The sequence below is a fragment of the Episyrphus balteatus genome, chromosome 3 (genome assembly GCF_945859705.1).
Source record: "Episyrphus balteatus chromosome 3, idEpiBalt1.1, whole genome shotgun sequence".
Taxonomy (NCBI): domain Eukaryota; kingdom Metazoa; phylum Arthropoda; class Insecta; order Diptera; family Syrphidae; genus Episyrphus; species Episyrphus balteatus.
This window is the reverse complement of record NC_079136.1, coordinates 49018629-49039262: the sequence shown is the minus strand read 5'-3', so window position 1 is coordinate 49039262 and position 20634 is coordinate 49018629. Positions and strand designations below refer to the sequence as shown.

At 29.2% G+C, this 20634-nt stretch overlaps 1 protein-coding gene across 3 annotated transcripts; it reads left to right on the top strand.

The window, feature by feature from the left end:
* The first annotated feature begins 2348 nt into the window (after positions 1-2348).
* LOC129914141 (AP-1 complex subunit sigma-2) lies at positions 2349-18908 on the top strand. 3 transcript variants are annotated; one of them, XM_055993218.1, is made up of 5 exons: positions 2349-2489; positions 2619-2797; positions 2862-2970; positions 6074-6211; positions 18590-18908. In XM_055993218.1, exons 1-5 carry the CDS (start codon positions 2487-2489, stop codon positions 18632-18634), a joined length of 474 nt encoding a protein of 157 aa, XP_055849193.1. In that variant the 5' UTR covers positions 2349-2486; the 3' UTR covers positions 18635-18908. The 3 variants fall into 3 exon arrangements, with proteins under 3 accessions (XP_055849193.1, XP_055849194.1, XP_055849195.1); XM_055993219.1 differs by lacking the exon at positions 18590-18908 and adding an exon at positions 16322-16419; XM_055993220.1 differs by lacking the exon at positions 18590-18908 and adding an exon at positions 9744-12226.
* The last annotated feature ends 1726 nt before the right edge of the window (positions 18909-20634 follow it).

The window sequence follows — 20634 nt, the reverse complement described above, 5'->3', positions numbered from 1 at the left end:
AACATCTTGAAGGTGCTACCACCAAGTGTTTTATGGCTAGAGTTACAGTACTGTTTCACGGACGCCAATCCGATCATCAGACTCCTTATTCCATTTTGTGTGTGGTGCTTAGTCTAGTAATTTTTCATTTAATTTGAAAAACTTTTTCCGTCACACTTGAGTATTGAACCTAGACCAAGCGAGTTCAGAAGCCAGTACACTACGCACTGCGCTACCTCTCCCACATGATTAGCTTCACCCAATTGTAGGCTTTATAGTTTATCAACATTCAAATGAATAGACTTAGCATTTTTACTAGCTCTTTCAAGTATGTATATTGTTATTCGGCTCTTTCATGTTTTTTTCCATACACTTAGGCATAGCAACAATTCGTTGCATATACGAAAGGAGGAAAGTAATTAGAAAGATGTTAGGCGCGGGCCCTGATTATTTTTCATCATTTAAGTTTCAGTTTTTCCGTATGTTTACATACTTGCAGTGACTGCTTTTTATTCCGTCAATTCCATTATAATCTTTGAACAACAACAACATCTTGAAGGTGCTACCACCAAGTGTTTTATGGCTAGAGTTACAGTACTGTTTCACGGACGCCAATCCGATCATCAGACTCCTTATTCCATTTTGTGTGTGGTGCTTAGTCTAGTAATTTTTCATTTAATTTGAAAAACTTTTTCCGTCACACTTGAGTATTGAACCTAGACCAAGCGAGTTCAGAAGCCAGTACACTACGCACTGCGCTACCTCTCCCACATGATTAGCTTCACCCAATTGTAGGCTTTATAGTTTATCAACATTCAAATGAATAGACTTAGCATTTTTACTAGCTCTTTCAAGTATGTATATTGTTATTCGGCTCTTTCATGTTTTTTTCCATACACTTAGGCATAGCAACAATTCGTTGCATATACGAAAGGAGGAAAGTAATTAGAAAGATGTTAGGCGCGGGCCCTGATTATTTTTCATCATTTAAGTTTCAGTTTTTCCGTATGTTTACATACTTGCAGTGACTGCTTTTTATTCCGTCAATTCCATTATAATCTTTGAACAACAACAACATCTTGAAGGTGCTACCACCAAGTGTTTTATGGCTAGAGTTACAGTACTGTTTCACGGACGCCAATCCGATCATCAGACTCCTTATTCCATTTTGTGTGTGGTGCTTAGTCTAGTAATTTTTCATTTAATTTGAAAAACTTTTTCCGTCACACTTGAGTATTGAACCTAGACCAAGCGAGTTCAGAAGCCAGTACACTACGCACTGCGCTACCTCTCCCACATGATTAGCTTCACCCAATTGTAGGCTTTATAGTTTATCAACATTCAAATGAATAGACTTAGCATTTTTACTAGCTCTTTCAAGTATGTATATTGTTATTCGGCTCTTTCATGTTTTTTTCCATACACTTAGGCATAGCAACAATTCGTTGCATATACGAAAGGAGGAAAGTAATTAGAAAGATGTTAGGCGCGGGCCCTGATTATTTTCATCATTCTTTTTTGTTTTTGTAGTTGTTTTTTTTAATTTCGATAAGACATGTATTAAAGAGCTATACAAGCTCTTCCGAAGCTATCTGTCAAACCTCAAAGCTTCTGTAGAGCTTCGGTAAAGCTTCGTTTAAGATCCTTATAGAAGGTCAAACTTGTATAACGTTCTCCTTTTTCCATGCCCAACAACCTTACTAAAGTTTAAAAGAAGCTGAAATGTAGCTTTTGTAATACCTTAACCGAAGCTGAAATGTTAGTTGGGAAGCCTTATTATAACATCCAATGCAAATGATAGTTTCCTTAGCGAAGCTATAGTTTCTCTAAAATGTTTCATTGTTTTGTAAAAAGGCCTGCATAAGGTCGTTTTTTGCTGTTCGTCACAAGCTATTAGCTTGTGAATTGCCTGTGGAGGAAGGTCTTTGGGAAATTCGGTAATGTGCGCCAAAATGATTTGCATAAGACTTGTCCTTCTTCTTAAACAAGCCAAAAAATAGCTTGCATTATGAAAGCTAAATTGTTACTTGGGTATTCACGATCCGGTGTAACAAAAAAGTGTAAAAATGCAAAATTTTGTTTTCTACTACCACAACTACAATAGACAAATTTTGCACCATTGTATTTTATTTTTGCAATAGGGTTGGGGTATAGCAAAAATGTAAAAGTGTAAAAAATTGTAGTCTGTATATTTGGTTGTTTTATTTTAAGAAAATGTTACACTTTTGCACTTTTACAACGATACAAGACCATTTGCATCGAATCGTGAATACCCCTAATCTATTTGATTGGTTATATATTCGAACACACCCATTGATTTCAAAACTGAGCTACACAAAGTTATAGCTCATGTAGTTGCTTCATTACTCAAACGTCAAAATTTTCAACCTACTGTCAAAAGAAAATTTCGTGTCTCACTTAAAATTTTCTGATTCCTTTTGTTTTTTTAAATAATTTAATAAAAAATTACAAAATAAATTGGAATATAATTGAAAACTTCTAACAAAATGGTAAGTTTTCCATTAAACAAAAAGTATTTACTAGATTCCATTATATTACTTTCACATGGAACAAAAATTTTTAGTCCCATGAAACCTTTGAAAAAATATTCATGTTTTTTTTTTTGTTTCTTCCACTAGATGCTTTTTATGCTTTTATTTAGCCGACAAGGCAAATTAAGATTACAAAAATGGTATGGTGCATATCCAGATAAGACAAAGAAGAAGATTACCAGAGAATTGGTTACAACAATTTTGGCAAGGAAGCCAAAAATGTGCTCATTCCTTGAATGGAAAGATTGTAAAATTGTTTACAAAAGGTGAGGTGGCTTTCGGTGAGTCTTTTTTTGGAATTACTCATTATTCTTCGTTTCTTTTTTTAAGATATGCAAGTTTATATTTTTGCTGTGCTATCGAACAAAATGACAATGAACTGCTGACACTCGAAATAATTCATCGATATGTTGAATTGTTGGATAAATATTTTGGAAGTGTAAGTTATTAAAAATTCATTATCATAATATAAATAATCCTTTAAGCTACCTTAAACGTTGCAAGTATATTTTAATTGTCTACCATAGCTCAAAATTACGGAAAATTCTGTTCCGTAAATCACAAAAAATTTTGTTTCAATGTACCTAAATTTTGCTTGAATTTGTCTACATTATAGGTACTTTGAGACAAAAGCCTGAGATTTTATTCTTAAAAAAACAATTGATAAGGAAATACTTATTTTTTAGCGTTCGCACAAAACGTGTTTCGAACAATGCAACAAAATCTTTTTTGGTGATAAAACTAGTTTATAAAATTATATTGGAGCTGATTGAATTTTTCCGACTTCGAATTCGAGTTCACAAAAATCTTTTAAACAAGCGTGATCTTCCCGCTCTTGTAAATGAGCCTTACCAATAATCAAATTTAAAGCTCACTTAAATATTGGACTGAATTCTACATATTTCAGCATACCAATAACCAATTAAATAGTCAGGTGAATGCTCGGTTAAATTGTATAGTTGGGAAACTCAACTATAAAACTTAACCGAGCGCCAGCCTTTAACCTGACTATTTAATTGGTTATTAGTGTGTGAAATATAGAGAATTTGATTAAATATTTAAGTGAGCTTTATATTTGATTATAAGTAAGGCCCAATGTCAATGCTTCCGCTTCATTCAACAGAACTAGGATGATTAAGGAATTTATTGTAATATTTTTTCTCTTTAAACTTTCTCTTGTTATACAGTTATAAACTCAAAGTATGTATTTATGCTAGATCCTTGCGAATCGCATTCTGTGCTATTATGAAATTCGAAAAGTATCTTATATTGATTTTTGACTTTATAATTCCGTTAATTGGCCGTTATTGGTAAAGTTTTTTTTTCTGTTGAACGGCATCGTGCATTTAAAAATCGGTTATATCCTGAAGCAAATTTTCCACTGAAAGGTTCAAAATTCAAATAAGATACGACTCAAGTTTTATAATTGACTTAATTAGTTCACTCCCTGTAAGCTACTTTGTGAGTATGAGCACTCGTTGACAGCTGTGAGTGTCATTCACCCTTACATTGCATCCAACATTAGTTATGAGCGGTGACGTCTGGTAAAAATATTTTGTGTTGCACCAAAATCTTAGGTTAATTTTGTTTTTTTTTTTTTTTTTTTTGTTTCAAGTCTACCCACAAAATTAACTCGAGGGGTAATACTTTGAGTTGTTACTATGACCAGGTTACCAGGCTTCATTTAAACTTTCAAAACTCATAATTTATTGGTGAATGAAACAAATATTTTCTTTTTGTCACAACTTTTCGTCTATGTACATATAAGGACATCATCAGGTGAACAATGGTTTCTATTTAAGCATTGATAAATATTTAAAAAAATGTTTACAAATTATTCACAATACAGTAAAAACTTATGGCGTTTTCGATTGGCAGTCCGGAAGCGTCCGGAATCATTCTGAAAAAATTTTATTCATACAAAACTGTCAGTTTTGTGTGAATAAAACGCTTTCAGAATGATTCCGGACGCTTCCAGACTTCCAATCGAAAACGCCATTACAATAATTATTGTAACATTTAAATTTAAATTAAATAATAAACTTCTTACAACCACACAGTATAACATAAAAAATTTATTTAAATTTTAAACATAACAATAACAGCTTTTTTAGATTTTAGACTTTTTTCTTCACAGTTATTACACATTTTTAAGTTTTAATTTTTCGGACTTACCGGTAAGTCCGAAAATTAAAACTTAATAACAGCTTTTGTTAAATCAACCTCAGACTAAATGGTAATATACTTAAAATTTGTAAATATCTTTGTTTGGACATTCTTTGACTTACCGAAAAGTTTAGACAAATGTCATGTCATGTTGTATGTTATCACTACAACTGTTAAATTGTCACCAAAAGGTCATTAGATACCATTTGATAATGTTTGAAGAGTTACTTTGTTAATTTGTTTAGGTACATTAAAAATAAAATTATGCATACTATTAAAGGATTTAACATCCACATACTTTATTTTATAAGTACAAAGTTTTGTTGTACCTGGTTGAGAAACCAAATATCAAGTGATTTAAGGCGTGTTTTTTCTACAACTCAGTAGCTACTCATTTTTTTATTTTATTCGAAAAACAATAAAAACAAATACTTACTTGTGTAATTTTTATTATTGTTTTGCGAATAAAATAAAAGTGAGTAGCTACTGAGTATTAGAAAAAAACACGCCTTTAGTAAAAAAAAAAAAAAAACATAAATTTTTAAACATTTTTTCTTTGAAAATATACTATTTTAAATGAAGGCTTAGTTTTCGTGTTAACTCAGTGAAAAGAAATGTAAACCGACTAGTGTTGCCGTTTGCTCAGAAATGCACAAATTGATTTGATAGTACTTTTAAAAATTTAGTCTTAAAAGAGTCCCCACTCCAAAAATTATATTATAGGTACTATTTCTTATTTTTTTTCAAAAATAATAATTCTTCAAGGAATTTTTAAAATAGAATAACAAAAAAAAATGATTAAATTTGCAAAACATATTCAACTATGTAGTTTCCAATAATTGTAATAAAATAACTATTAAAAGAACTTTTTACATGTAGATTTGAAATGGAATGCAATCAAATGACTGTAGCAAAAGTATTTCATTAGTTTGGTTCGATTAAAAGTTCGTTTTTTTACGGCTGATCATCTTTAAACAAAAATTATTCCAAATATAAATCCTCCTATGTTCTTGTAACTTAATTATTTTTTCTGAGAATCCAAAGTTTAAATTGTTAACATAACCAATCGATTTCAGTTAATTAGCGCCATTCAATAAGTTTCTTTGTCACACTCTAGAAATCTGATCCATCAGACTTCAGACCTAAACATATTTAGCCAATATAACGGTAATTAGTTATACAAAGTTATATAAGCTTATAAGAAATAGATCATAAAAACGCTCCTTACTTAAACCGAAGTGGTTGAGAGCACAAATTACTAAAGGTTGTTGCACCACATTCACTTTAATTAATCTTTTTTCTATCTTCAGTTGCCAATTTTTTGTATTCCTTTTACTTCTATCATTTTTCAATTTGTTTTTTGCTTTATATTTTAGGTCTGTGAATTGGACATAATCTTCAACTTTGAAAAAGCTTACTTCATACTTGATGAATTGTTAATAGGAGGTGAGATGCAAGAGACATCAAAGAAAAATGTCCTCAAAGCAATTGCATCTCAGGATCTACTTCAAGAGGTCAGTACACCAGAAGCGTATGAGTTGTAACAAAAAAAAAAAAAAATATATAATTTATAACTTAAATCTTTAAACAAATAAGTTGTTTAGTTAATACTTTTACTTTCGAATGCTGTATAATTTTGTTTTGTTTTGTTGTTTTCTGTTTGCATCCGTACAACTATAAAAAAAAAAAGAATGATAATTTGTCTCTCTTTGGAATGCTTTAAGCTTTACATCAAAAAAATACAAAAAAAATAATCATAAAATATCCACAAACTGATGGATATAATTCTATTACTTCAAAATATATAAAATTCAACTAAAAAAAATTATAAATAACCATTAAACCAAAAACGAAAAAAAAAATAATAAATTCATCGTCAATCTTTGTTTTCAATTTAATGCATGCATGAAAATGTTGTGATTGCATAAATATTTTTTTTTGTAAATGTCTCATTCTTTGAGTATGTTACTTCTCTTTTCTTTTAGTTCTTTTTACTTTTCTTCAATCTTCTTTTTTATTTAAAAATAAAATAAAAATAAATATTAAGGAAGTATTTTATACATTACAAGTATTACCAAGTAAAAATTATAATCTTGCCATTTATATTCTTTATGACTGTTTCAATTAGACTGTAAGACTATCAAATTGATATAACTGTAACTATCAATTATGATGAACTTTTCTAATCAATCTAACAATTTTGTATATTAAGCGTTTTTAAGTGCAATACAATTCGTCTAAGCTTTTAAGATGTCTTCAAATAAGTATACAGGTTTTTTGAAATTTTCCATATTATTATTATTATAACCGAATCATATATTTTGTGAGTGTAGTGTAGTTCTATAGTTAAAGAAAATAATGTGTCCGTCCCCTAAATACAAAATTATAAACATCTGCTCCGCTAGTTGTAGCTCTTAGTAGTTAGTCTAGTTTCTGACTTTAAACTTTATAATAATAATGCTTACAACATTTCAATCATAAATATGAATTATAAGCTCGATTTAGTGTTTGCAGTAAGCTTTAAGAGATATCCACTTATCAAAACCCCTTTCTTTTCCTTTTCCAAATAAAATTTAATTGATGGTAAAACTGTGCACCTCAGTAAGTAGTTAAACATTGCCACTTTTACTAAAACAGTCACCGGAAAGTAACTTTAATTTTTGTACTACGTTCGATTCAAATGTCCTCGAAACAGATCGTAGTCAAATCGTCGCAAAAAATCTTTAAAAATAAGTTTGTATCACGACACCTCATTTAGGATAAAGGCCTAGTGACTTACAACTCTCAACTATTCTTGTGCGTGTTATTAATTTGCAAGAATGAAAGGGTTCTATAATTTATCGCTTGTTTAGCAGCCATGCACATTTTCAAAATAAGAAGATAAACAAAGTACCGTTTATTATTTTAGGTTTCAATACATTCTTTACCCGCTGAAAAAGCCGTTGGTCTCTAGATCTGAGATTAATATAAGCAAACAGAATGAGCTTAAAATTTCTTCAAGATGCTGAATTTGATATTTTTGATAACTTTGATGGAAATGATTTTCGAAGGTCATTTCACTGCTTACTCCCTGTGAGTTGGATCAGATCCATCTCAATTCATCATAAAATCGTTTTTAACTACAATTTCTTTCATAGATATACCTGGTGAAAAACAAATAAAATCCTTCAAGTACTTTTGTTTACCACTTCTGGCTTAAGTGTGAACTTTGAACTAAAAACATTCTCACCTGATACCAAAAGTTTGCTTTGAAATCTTCAAAGAGGTCTAATTTATGAAAACTCTGACAACACTTTGAGTTAGGGCAGATGATATCCAGATAAAGGTAATATATTAAGAAATGAAGGTTATCTAGAATGAGTTTCGAACCGAGAAAACAAACATTTCCATAATATGACGGACACTCGAATGCCCATTCTATCTTTTATTACAATAATTGGTAAAATGTTTCTCGTCTATTAGTTCGCTTTTTTGAATTTCTAAGCTACCATCTAGGCGAGATTGCTTAGAAGTATGGATGATGACCAATATATGTATGTCGATTCGACGCCGAATAATTGTGGGATTGAATTAAGCATCGCCAAAGAGTCAACACGTCTTAATTTCCGTTTGGATTTGGGCTTACATCTGTAATATCTGAAGTCGAAGAACAACGTCAGGCTAAATTCTATTTACGAGACTATTTTCTAGTAAGAGGGCTCAAAAGTTTCATATTGACGAGAAGACTTTGAGTGTATGCTTACTTTTTTCTTTGGAGATAATTTTTTGGGCCTCTACCAGCGATTATATAAATTCCCTTTTTTTTGCCTTAGAGACTGGTTGAGCCCGAAAAGTTATATTTAAATTATAAAGTAAAATTATATTTTGAAGCTGCTCGTTAATACTCGTTGATACCTCTTTTGATAAAATAAGAATTAAAACAAAAATCATCATAAAATGACAAAACAATCTACTATCCATGTAAACTAAAATGGAAAATTTCGATCCAAATTCGGTTGCAATACCAAAACTATGGCTGCCCCAAGTTCTTCTTAACCAAACCAATAGATTTCACAGAAGTTCTAAATCTCTTATTTCACAACTTGTGATGGAATTTTAAGTAAAGGTCTTTGAAACTAGTCTCTGCTAATGTTTCATGGAAAACTCATCTTCATCGACTGACTGATGTGGAATTGAATAGTTTAAGAGAACTCAATAGTTAGTAAAAGTAATTCATAAAGAAATACACATAGAATCTAATCAATACACTTTTGCACTGAAATCGCTAATATTATAATTTTATAATCGTTCGTAAATAAATTAATTAATTCGTTATTAAATCCCTTTTAGACAATTATAGTATCATATTCTATCTTAGAATCTATTTAAAATAATCAAAGGAAATTATAATCATGAATTAAGAGTGATTTCTATGAAGGATTACCTTTTTGAAACTCTATTTCGATTATATGACATTACATAGATTCTGTAATAAGAAAAAATATCAAATTTAATTCAAATCAATGACGCAAAATTTTAAACGATCTAGTAAAATGCTAAGGCTCTTTACTAATTTACTAAGTTAAAAATCAGTCTGCTTTTGACTTAGTAAATTACTAAAATAGATTTAACATTTAACTAAATCGTTTAAAATTTTGCGCTAATGCTTTTAAAATATAGTTTAACATTCACCTAATATAAAATTTTAAGTTCAATATTGTTTTGCATGAAACACGGTTATTTTTTGTTTTATATTTTATTTGCACTTGCATGATTTTTTAATTAATTAATTTGTTAGTGTTTGTTTGCATTATTTAATAAAAATTATTATTAATTTATTCACTGTAGTTAAGTTAGTTTTGTAGTTTTGAGTAAAAATAAATCATTCTAATGTGCAATAACTACTAACTAAAAAAAAAACACCCTCCTCTCTAATTGTAATTAATAATTGTTTCTTTTATTGTTTATTTTACGCTTTCGATATATGAATTTCAAATCAATCAAACAAAATATAAATACAAAAATAAAACAACATTTTGCTAAATACTCGTTAAAAAATAACCAAAGGACTTCAATGAGTATCTCAATTGATTAGATATTCCCGTAGAAGAGAACAGTGTTGAATCAAAGCTTAAACTCGTTTAAGTTTGATTAAAATCACCTAATTGGCACTCGTTGTAACTAATTGGATTCTTTTTTGTTTCTATTTTAATTTTTCTTTTAATTTATAAAAATTGTAATACTTTTATTAATATTTTTAATTGCCTTGCACTTGTTAGCAAAACAAAAAATGTAACACACAATTGTTTCAGGAGTTATTAAAAATTGCAATAACATTTAATTGGGTCTATTTCACAATAAAGTCAGTTCAGGATTTCTAAGATTCCAAAATTTATCTCATTCAAGTTCATGTTGTTAAATTGAACTGATTAATATAAAACAAAAGTCACTTACTAGAAAACTAATGTGTAGATAATATCTACCTTGTGATTAAAGAAAGATTAACGTACAAATTATTTTATTGTATGTATATTTTAAAACCAGAAAAGACTGACAGTTGAATATGATAAACTATAATAATAAGATTAAGGATGATGGATGTGTTGATCATGTATTATGTGCTGGCCTTTGGAGAAAAACTATTCCACTGAGGTTGTATTAGCAAACAATTTTTTTGAACTATACATTTCTACGGATCTGCCCTGTTAATAAGTAAATCGAACAAATTTTCAATTTTCACTATATAAACTTTATAGTATAAAGCGATTCTCATTCTCCAAGACCGAGATTGAGTTTATTGCAATGAAAATCGTATCAGGTGTAGGTTTGACGTCGATAACAAATTCATTGAATGTTTTCATTCACATAGTGGAAGTCGCTTCCTTAGACCACATGAAGTGAAAACTATTTATTCATTTCACTTATTCAAAAAGAACACTGTTGGACAATGTGCACAAAATATGGGAATAATGTCGAATTTCTTTAAAGCACTTGGTTGAAATTAAAAAACTAGCGATCTCTTTGTGTGAAGTTACCTGAGTCCAAGTGATACATATGTGATATGTTTTTTTGGGTCACTGAAACCGAATCGGAAGTCAATTTTACCCCATCACGTAAGGTTTTCTAGATAACCTCAAAAAAGATTTTCGTTTCACGGTCAGTTCTTGACCCTGATGTAATCGAGTGAAATGGATTCCGTTTCAGCAACCCAAAAAATATTCATTAACAAAGTTTCACTCCCAGTTCAGAATTTGTTTGTGCGCGGATGTGACAGCCTAGAAAATACCCTGTGATTGGGAAAAAAAAGGGCTGACTTGAGGATCCGACAATGTTAATATGTAATTTTTTTTTATAGCTTAAACCGAATCCGAAGTCAATTTCACTCTACCACGTTAGATCTTCTAGATAACCTCAAAAAGTTCTCACAGACACCCTGAAACGAAAATCTTTTTGTAGGTTATCTCAAAAACCTGACGTGATGGCGTGAATTTGAATTCAGATTCGGTTTCAGCGACCCAAAACACACATAATTTTCATAGGTCCCAGGTCAGAACTTTTTTTTTGTGTGGCTCTGTTATTTTCGCCATAAGCCGTTCTGAAAAATAAAAAATGAATACAATGAGTCATATGTAAAAAAAAATGAGTTAAAGCTCTTTTCTCACTCTTCAGTACCTTTTTTTTGAGATCTATATCTCATGACGACGCAATGTTAGAGAAGTGCCAGATGCCCTATATTATCGCAATGTGCATGTGCAGTGCATATTACTCGAAATACTATATCAGCTGCAAAGGAGGTAGGGTTAAAAATGAATATACAAAAGTGTTGTAGTTATAAATTGATTTCAGAAACTATAGAAACAAATATTTTCTCAAAAGCTAAAATTCAAGATTCTAGTTTAACTTTTATTACATCCTAAGAATTTGGCTAAGGAAAGCATCATTTTGAAATCATTATTTAATCATATTTCAACATTAGAATTTTTCAAAATTTTTGATAAGCGACAAAACAAAAGAACAAAATTTGAAAAGCCTTTTATGAAAATAATTTCACTTACCGTGTCAGTTCACTCTTTGGCGTACCAAGTCGAAAGCAGTCAATGACAAAACAAATCGACTGTTGTTTTACAAGAAATGTAAGTTGAAGTATTTCCAATTGTTTGTATGATTTGCGACTATTGAGATTTATAAAATAGTAACTTTCGATCTATGTAAATGATTTGAAACTCGATTTCTCAATTCAATATCCTCATTGAATCGACTATAATATGTCATACTGAAAAATTAAAGAATGATAGGCCATCTACTTGTCCAATTGTATACAAACAAAATTCGTGGAGATATCAGAACGAACTAGTAGAACGAAATCTAAGAAAATCTAACCTTTTTGCAATTTTTTAACTCTTGAAACAAAACAAAAAAAACAATATTTTATCAAAACCAACAGTAAAAAATAATAAATTAATTAAACAAAATTTTAACTGCTGAGCTTCTTTTTATACGGGATGAACTGTGCAATATCACTTAATTTTGAAAATCTTTTTCAAAAAGAATCATAACAAAAAACATCTCACCATGCATGTTAGCTATTAATGTCACAATGAAAATTAGATTTAAGACATAAACATCTTTTTGGAAAACATATTAAATTGTGTCCGCATTCTCATCTAATAAAAGTGTGCTTTTATTAAAGAGAGCATTTATCAAAACTTAAGATGATGGGCGAAATTTTTTTGTTATAGTTTTAAGCTTACTTACTAACTGTATCAATGAGACATTTTTCTATATTCATTCAAACACTTATTGTTGGTCATTTAAATATTAGCAGCACAGTATAATTATTATTAATAAATTAATAAAACCAGAAGATCTCTTCTGATATTCTTTGAATGTTAAATTTATTTTTTACAACTACAATTCTATAACACTAACACCATTTAGTATATCTTTTGTGAATTTACTTCTATACTTGATTTTTTTTTTCAATAACTGTATCACTTAATATATAAGAAAAAGTTATTGTAAATTTTTTCTCTTATAGTAAAAAAAAAATAATAATAAGAAATTCTTTTCTTCAAAAACAATAAAATGCGTATGTGTATGTTTCTATATGTTTAATTTTACAAAATATCTGTTTAATGTCAGAAAATAAACTAAAACAAAAAAAAAATTGTTAAAAAAATATATATCTGGAACTATAAAAACTACTATAAGAATTGTTCTAAATAAAACAAAAATTATATATATATTTACTAATACTATATACAGCTTTTTCACTCTATTTTCTCTATATATTATGAAGCTTTGTTTATATCGGTGTTTATTGGTTTAGTTTGTATCATAAAGGGGGTTATTTCTTTTGAAAATGCAGGGGTTTATCGTTTATCATAAAATTATTAAAATAATAATAATTAAATGAATAAAATGCAAACAACTTTTTAAACTATTTCAATAAGTCAACCAAATTATGAGTCATTTTTGGTCTAAAAACATAAACAAATTGCAAAATATAAGAATAGATTTTTATTATTATTTCACTTTTTAATTAACGACATGCACATGCAAATAAAATATACCTAATTATAAACAAATTAAAACTAATTAAAAAAAAAAAACAAATAGATGTTAAGAATTCGACCTAATTCCATAAAAACACAATTTACAATCATAACACACCTGCACATAACAGGTCAATATTTTTTGAAATTAACATATGTAGATGTTTGACCCATTTAAAGGGCCAGTTACCAGTAAAAGCCAGCCATCAGCAAAAAAAATATTTTGGATAATTTCGTATGTTACACAAATACGATTCATTCCCTCTTAGTCGTACCAAGGGGCACGAAACATTAGAATTAAGTACCTGGGTGACCGAGCTTTGCTCGGTATCTTTAAATGTCATAACTTTCAGTGAAAAAAGTCAAATGTAAACAGCAATTTTTTGGAGTGGGTTTGAGTTTGCAATGACCAGTTTTTTCGCGGGTTACAAAACACCACATTCCCACTTTATAATCCAGTTTATTTACGTTTGAATACACATACGACGATCAGCAATGGATAGAAGGGTTACAGGAATCTGCATTATCGAAAATGCCTACAGCAATGAGATCCCTTTTTGTTCAAATTTTAATTTACGGGTCAGAAAGTTTTGGATAGTGTACATAAAGTTAATCTTTTTTTCAAGTTTAGCCTTGTCGGCTTGTTGTGAGTTATTTTATTTTTATACGTTAACAATAGTTGCATTTAATCAAAAGAAAAACGTAAGACAAAGGTAATGTGTGATACCTAATTAACAAATTACTTAAAAGTTTCAATACATGATCAAAAAAGTCATGATCTAAAAATTTTTGTTTAGTTATTGTAACAAAAAGAAAAAGAACAATGCGTAAAATATGAAACCATCCTTCAAAATTTTATTGAAATCGTTGAATCTGTCTCCGCGAAAAAAAAACTAATGTAAGAGAAAATACTTTCAAAATGTTGTATTTGCCTAGAGGAAAAAACCCTCAAAATTTTATCGAAATCTTTAAAGCAATTACCAAAGAACTAATATGTGAGAAAAATAAGCGTAGCTGTGGGCGGATGTTTCTAAAAGTACTTCCAAAACATTTTATTCGGCTAGGGGACCAAACCCTTAAAATTTCATCGAAATCCTTAAAGTTGTTACCAAAAAAAAATTCCATGTTAAAAAAGTGGGCGTGGAGGTGGGCGGATTTTCCAAAAATACTTCCAAACTTTTTACTCACTTAGATAAACAAACTCCGAAAATTTCATCGAAATCCTTAAAGTGGTTACCAAAAAAAAATTCCATGTTAAAAAAGTGGGCGTGGCAGTGGGCGGATTTTTCCAAAAATACTTCCAAACTTTTTACTCACTTAGATAAACAAACCCTGAAAATTTCATCGAAATCGTTAGAGCCGTTCCCGAAAAAACTTATATGTTAAAAAAGTGGGCGTGGCAGTGGGCGGATTTTTCCAAAAAAAACTTGCAAAACTTTTGACTCGCTAAGATAAACAAACCCTGAAAATTTCATCGAAATCGTTAGAGCCGTTTCTGAAAAAACTTATATGTTAAAAAAGTGGGCGTGGCAGTGGGCGGATTTTTCCAAAAAAAACTTTTGACTCGCTAAGATAAACAAACCCTGAAAATTTCATCGAAATCGTTAGAGCCGTTTCTGAAAAAACTTATATGTTAAAAAAGTGGGCGTGGCAGTGGGCGGATTTTCCAAAAAAAACTTCCAAAACTTTTGACTCGCTAAGATAAACAAACCCTGAAAATTTCATCGAAATCGTTAGAGCCGTTTCTGAAAAAACTTATATGTTAAAAAAGTGGGCGTGGCAGTGGGCGGATTTTTCCAAAAAAAACTTCCAAAACTTTTGACTCGCTAAGATAAACAAACCCTGAAAATTTCATCGAAATCGTTAGAGCCGTTTCTGAAAAAACTTATATGTATGTTAAAAAAGTGGGCGTGGCAGTGGGCGGATTTTCCAAAAAAAACTTCCAAAACTTTTGACTCGCTAAGATAAACAAACCCTGAAAATTTCATCGAAATCGTTAGAGCCGTTACTGAAAAAACTTATATGTTAAAAAAGTGGGCGTGGCAGTGGGCGGATTTTTCCAAAAAAAACTTGCAAAACTTTTGACTCGCTAAGATAAACAAACCCTGAAAATTTCATCGAAATCGTTAGAGCCGTTTCTGAAAAAACTTATATGTTAAAAAAGTGGGCGTGGCAGTGGGCGGATTTTTCCAAAAATACTTCCAAAATTTTTTACTCGCTTAGATGAACAAACCCTGAAAATTTCATCGAAATCGTTAGAGCCGTTTCCGAGATCCCAATTTTATATATATTTATATATGTATATATATATATATAAACAATTTTAGCTCGTTTAAAGTTATAAGATATTATCTTTTTCTTAAACTTCATCATTGAAAATGGTGAAAAAAATCGAGTTAAAAACGCGACTTAGAGAAAGTTCGACCTAAAAGGATTTAAAGGATAAAAATGTTCGGTTTTGCATTGAATTTTTTTTTTCAAAACCCAAAATTTTTAATTGCTTTAGATAATTTTTTAAATTTGCAATTTAATACAAATGCAAGTAGGTACCCTTCTTTGAAAACTTTTTGAACATATGTATGCAAAAAGATGAGACAAAGCTCTTTTCTCACTCGGTTCATTTTCTTGAGATTTTTCTCAAGAAATTGAGTTCGATCGAGAAAAGAGCTCAAGCTATTTTTTTTTTGCATAAGAGTATTTGTTTATCAATTTTTTACATTTACCCATATAAATAAATTTCCTAAAAATATGCCTTGGTGTGTTTTTATTTAATTTTTTTTGTGTATAAATATTATTTAATGCTTGCCAATGTTATGTCCATAAGTAATCTGTTCTTCAGCAGCATCACCGCAAAAAAATCAGGAAAACTAAAAAATACTTTTTTTTTGTTATGAAAAAGTAAATTGGATGCGCTTTAAAATATCATTGAAAACAAAATAAAAGTTCTTTATAAAGTTTTTTTTTTGTTGTACATATAAACCATTCATTTTGCTCTTCACTGTAAGTTGAAAATTCATTTCATTAAAGCAATAAGTTAGTATTATTCCCTTATCTGCACCAAAAAATTTACTTTTTTCTTATATACTCTAGGATGAAGCTATTGACGGCTCTTTAAGAGACATTGGACTTCTCTGATAAAAAAAAAAAATAAAAAAAAAAAAGTTTTCTTCTTTTAACATCTAAGATATCCTGTTTTCTTTTCTAATATATTTTAATTTTGTAAAAATTTAAACAAAAAAAAAAAAAAAATAATTTTAAATAAAAGTACAAAATATCACAAATATTATATTGTAGTTTTGTGGTTGCCTTTTAATCATATAAGGTTTCGCCTGTAACAACATTAATCCTGCTGCTTATTAAATTTGATTAATAAAGAATTATCTTTAATTCCTAATCAAAATAAGACAATTACAAAAAAAAAAGATTAATTTTTCGGAACAATAAATGAATAAATGTGTTGTAATTTTATTTATTTAATACAAATATATTTTGTCTTTTGTAAAAAAAAAAATAAAGCATAGAAGTCCAAAACAACACAAAGAGAGAAAAATATGTTGTTTCCTAAAAAAAATAATATACATAGATATAAATTTTGTATAAAAAGAGCCATTTAATTATTAAAATAAAGCTTTTATAAAATAACAAGAAATATTGTTGTTATTTCTTAACAAAAAAAAAGTTTGGACCAAAAATGACCCTGCAATTTGTATAGTTTTTTTTCTCATTCAATTCAATGGAAGACGGTGGTTCTTTCGAGTAAGGAAATGATAATGTGTTTATTATTATTTCCTGCATCAATTTTAAGCATTAAAAAACATAATTATTTCTATATCAGAACTCAGAAGGTAATTCAATAAAAACAAATTGCTAAAACTAAAAGCTCAAACATTTTGCAGCCTCTTTGAAGCTGTATTTTATAAACTATTGGGTTGAGTTTTAGACTAACAAAAACTGAAAAAGAGTAAAAATATATTTTCTTAACCTTTTAGGGAAAAAGTTTAAGCAAAATTATGTTTATAGGTAGAAAAACATCTCTGAAAAAGCCAAAAAAAAAATTTTTGGCGCTTACGATAAGTTAAATTTGAAAAAGTAGTTTTTTCTTAAATTTCTTTGTCATAAAAATTTGTTTTTTTTTTTTTTTCTAATGGCCGATTTCATAAACATTTAAAAGGCTTTTAAATTTTTAAATGACGTTTTTTGTATGGAACAAACGTCATTTTAGGACGTAAAAGCCTGATAAATAATTAAAAGGGCTTTATGAAACTGGCCATTAGCCATAAAAATTTACTTTTTTTAAATGCTACGTCAAGACAATTTAACACAGCAATATAGCACTTCGCGCTCAAACATAATTAAAAAAAAAAAATGATCCACATACGCTACAGTGACCTACTTTGAATTGTTCTTTGTTGAAAGATCTCTAACATACTACATATTACATTGGATAAGAAATTATTTTTAAGGTCATTCAATACGAATTAAAGATGAAAATAAACGCTGTATACCACAAGTCTAGTTTCGTCTCCCACGGATTTTCTCATCTGCATAAAGGCCTCATCAAATTTTTGTTTCAATTTGCCAAAACTATCGCACAGATCACAGTGGTAGTTATGACAAATTATAGAACGAACAACCGCATTTCATTTGTATCTTTTTATTTAACATGGATGCAAAACAAGTACTGAGTACTTAAAAAAAAAACTTGGTAACTTTTAAAATCTTTACAAAATGTATACGAGCATAGTAAATTTCACATAATCCTGGATCACTGTTCTGTAACTTTGTCACTGGCGATAAACATTTTATAGGATCTTTTATTTTATATATGTATTTAGCAAAATTTCGTTTAAATTCAGAATTTATGAACTAAAAAATTATGATCTTAAACGAAACTCTGTTAATTTTTATGTGAAAGAAATGGTTTTTATAGTCTGTCAAAAATGATTATTATCGCCCCAGTGATAAACTTACAAAACATGGGTACTGAGCCAAACAATTCAGCAATTATTGCTGATTTGAATATGAACAATTATTCCTCATATTGATACAAAAGTTGTTTGCATTTATTTCGTTGATTGTTATTATTGGTTTTCTCCTGTCTATCACGGTAGAAGTGCACTTAAATGTGAGTTTCAGCTTTCACTTTTTTTCAAATAAATGCATTTAAGTAAAAAAGAAAAAAAGTATAATAAAAAATATTATATAGTAGTTTTATTTTTTTGGGATCATTTTCGAGGTACGTAGCAATGAAATTCTCTTAAAATTTATTTGTTTCTGTTTTGTTTTCTAATATGATGCCTGCTGTTTAATAAAAACAAATAAATGACTAAAATTTTATTTAATTTTTAATAATTTCAGGATGAAACACCTCAAGGATTCTTTGAAGATCATGGTCTTGGCTAGAGTTGATTTATTTGATTTTGAATTAAAAGAAATGCAAATGATGTCATTCCTTAATAAATATTTCAGTAAAACGTCCAATACACATTTCATAATTAAATTTTTCAATAAACTGCACATTTTTTCGTGAGCCTTAAAAAAGTAACAATATATTAATTTAACTTCAATGTTTTTCGTTTGTTTTTTAGAATTAACATATTTTTTTAGAATGTATTATTAAAACAAGATTCAATTATTTAAAAAAAGATAAAATATAGACATTTACGGATTAGTGGTACATTACTTGTTTTTTTATTTAAAAAAAAGGGGGATGGTAAAATTTAAAGTGTTTAAGAGCATTAAAACAAGCAGTAAAATCTAAACTGATTTACATAATTCAAAGAAAGTAATCCAATCTTATATGTGAGAAGTTTTATTGACCAATAAAAAAGACAAAAGTAAAGACTTTACAACATTAAAATATTTATAAGTAAAAAAAAAAACCATTAAATAAGGCCCGTCGAAATTATAGTCTTAATATGGCGAAACTTTAAATCAGATGGGGAAGACAATATCCACGTTCCGTTGAGGGTGGTAATCTACTCATGAGTGGATGATTAGTAGATCTAGTACTACAATCAACACATGCTCTTCCAAGGCCGTATGCAAGGGGGGGGGGGGGGGGGGGGGGGCAGGTAGGGCAGTTGTCTCCCTTGAAGTTTTTTATCTGTCAGCCTCTCTTTCGCTGGATTATCTTGAACTGAACCCTAAACTTCTGAAACGATTTTCTTCAAATCTGATAGTAATGAATTTAGTAAAATTTCTTAGAGAGAACCTGTTTTATTTCTAGGACCAAAATTAACTGTACTTGCTATATGAGATATGACCAAAATGGAAAAGCTTGTTTTTATCAAGAAAGAGTCAAACGATTTTTTAAAATAAAAAGAATATTTTTTCAACCCTTATTAACGGTACCTGCCAAAGAACCATTTCCTTGTTTTCTAGCCTTCTCCAAGCCCATTTAAGTGATATTAACGAAAATTTTCGTTCAAAAAGTTTTAAGTAACCAATTTAAAAATTAAGAAACAGTTTCTAAATTTTAATTTTGAATTTTTCTATTTTACAATTATTATTTTTGGATTATAATGGATCGGTTATTTCAAAAACCACTTAAGTCCAACAATTTGAATTTTTCAGGAACCAATAAAAACTGTTTCATGCTCAAGAATTTTGTAATGGGCGTTATAATTGGAAGGGGAAGGAATGTACTATCTTATCTGCTTTTTACCCAGAATACGCATCTAACTTTGAAGAACGATTTTCAGCAAAAAAAAATCTATAGTGAAAAAATGTGACTTAAGTGGTTTTTGCAATGACCGATTCCATTATTTTTTTGAATCAGTCTAATGGATATCCTTTTCTGTAACTCAAGATAAAATTTTTTTCTTTTTTTAAGAACAGTAGTTGTCAACACTATGCTCTTTAAGGTTGCTGGAATTACCTTTTTTCCATCTCAAACCGTAACATCTTTTACCTAGGTCCTCATCCTATTTATTCCGTGGGTTTTCGCTAGAGGTAAATAGGGTCTCAACTGCACCTTAAAATTGGGAACAGCTCCAGTTCGAACATTCTATAGAACCACCAGAATGCCTAGGTCCCAGGTGGCATCTTTCAAATTGCAAAGGCTCGGTTTAACCCTAAATAAATCACTTGCATAATTTGATTTAAGAGCAGCTGGTCAGATGCTTATAACCAGTTTTGATTCGTGCAAATGAGATTAAAGCCTATTATGCTTTTATTCTCTTTTGCTTTGTTTAAAATTGTTTTTTTTTTCAGTAAAGCAAGGTTGTATTTATTTGCAGAATTAGCTGAGTTCATTCAGCCCTGCCACTTCATTCATACCATTGTAAAAAAATACAAATCCAAAATTTTTTTGATGAATATGAAAAAATAAAACAAATTTATTTATACAGTTTGTCATGTCAATAAAATAGTTTTTCATTTTAATTGCTATAAATGTAAAT

Bases quoted from the DNA above. Each gene is read 5' to 3' on its own strand.
- LOC129914141 (XM_055993218.1), top strand. The intron at 2,798-2,861 runs GTGAGGTGGCTT...TCTTTTTTTAAG, and splicing joins TGTAAAATTGTTTACAAAAG to ATATGCAAGTTTATATTTTT. The intron at 2,971-6,073 runs GTAAGTTATTAA...TTTATATTTTAG, and splicing joins TGGATAAATATTTTGGAAGT to GTCTGTGAATTGGACATAAT.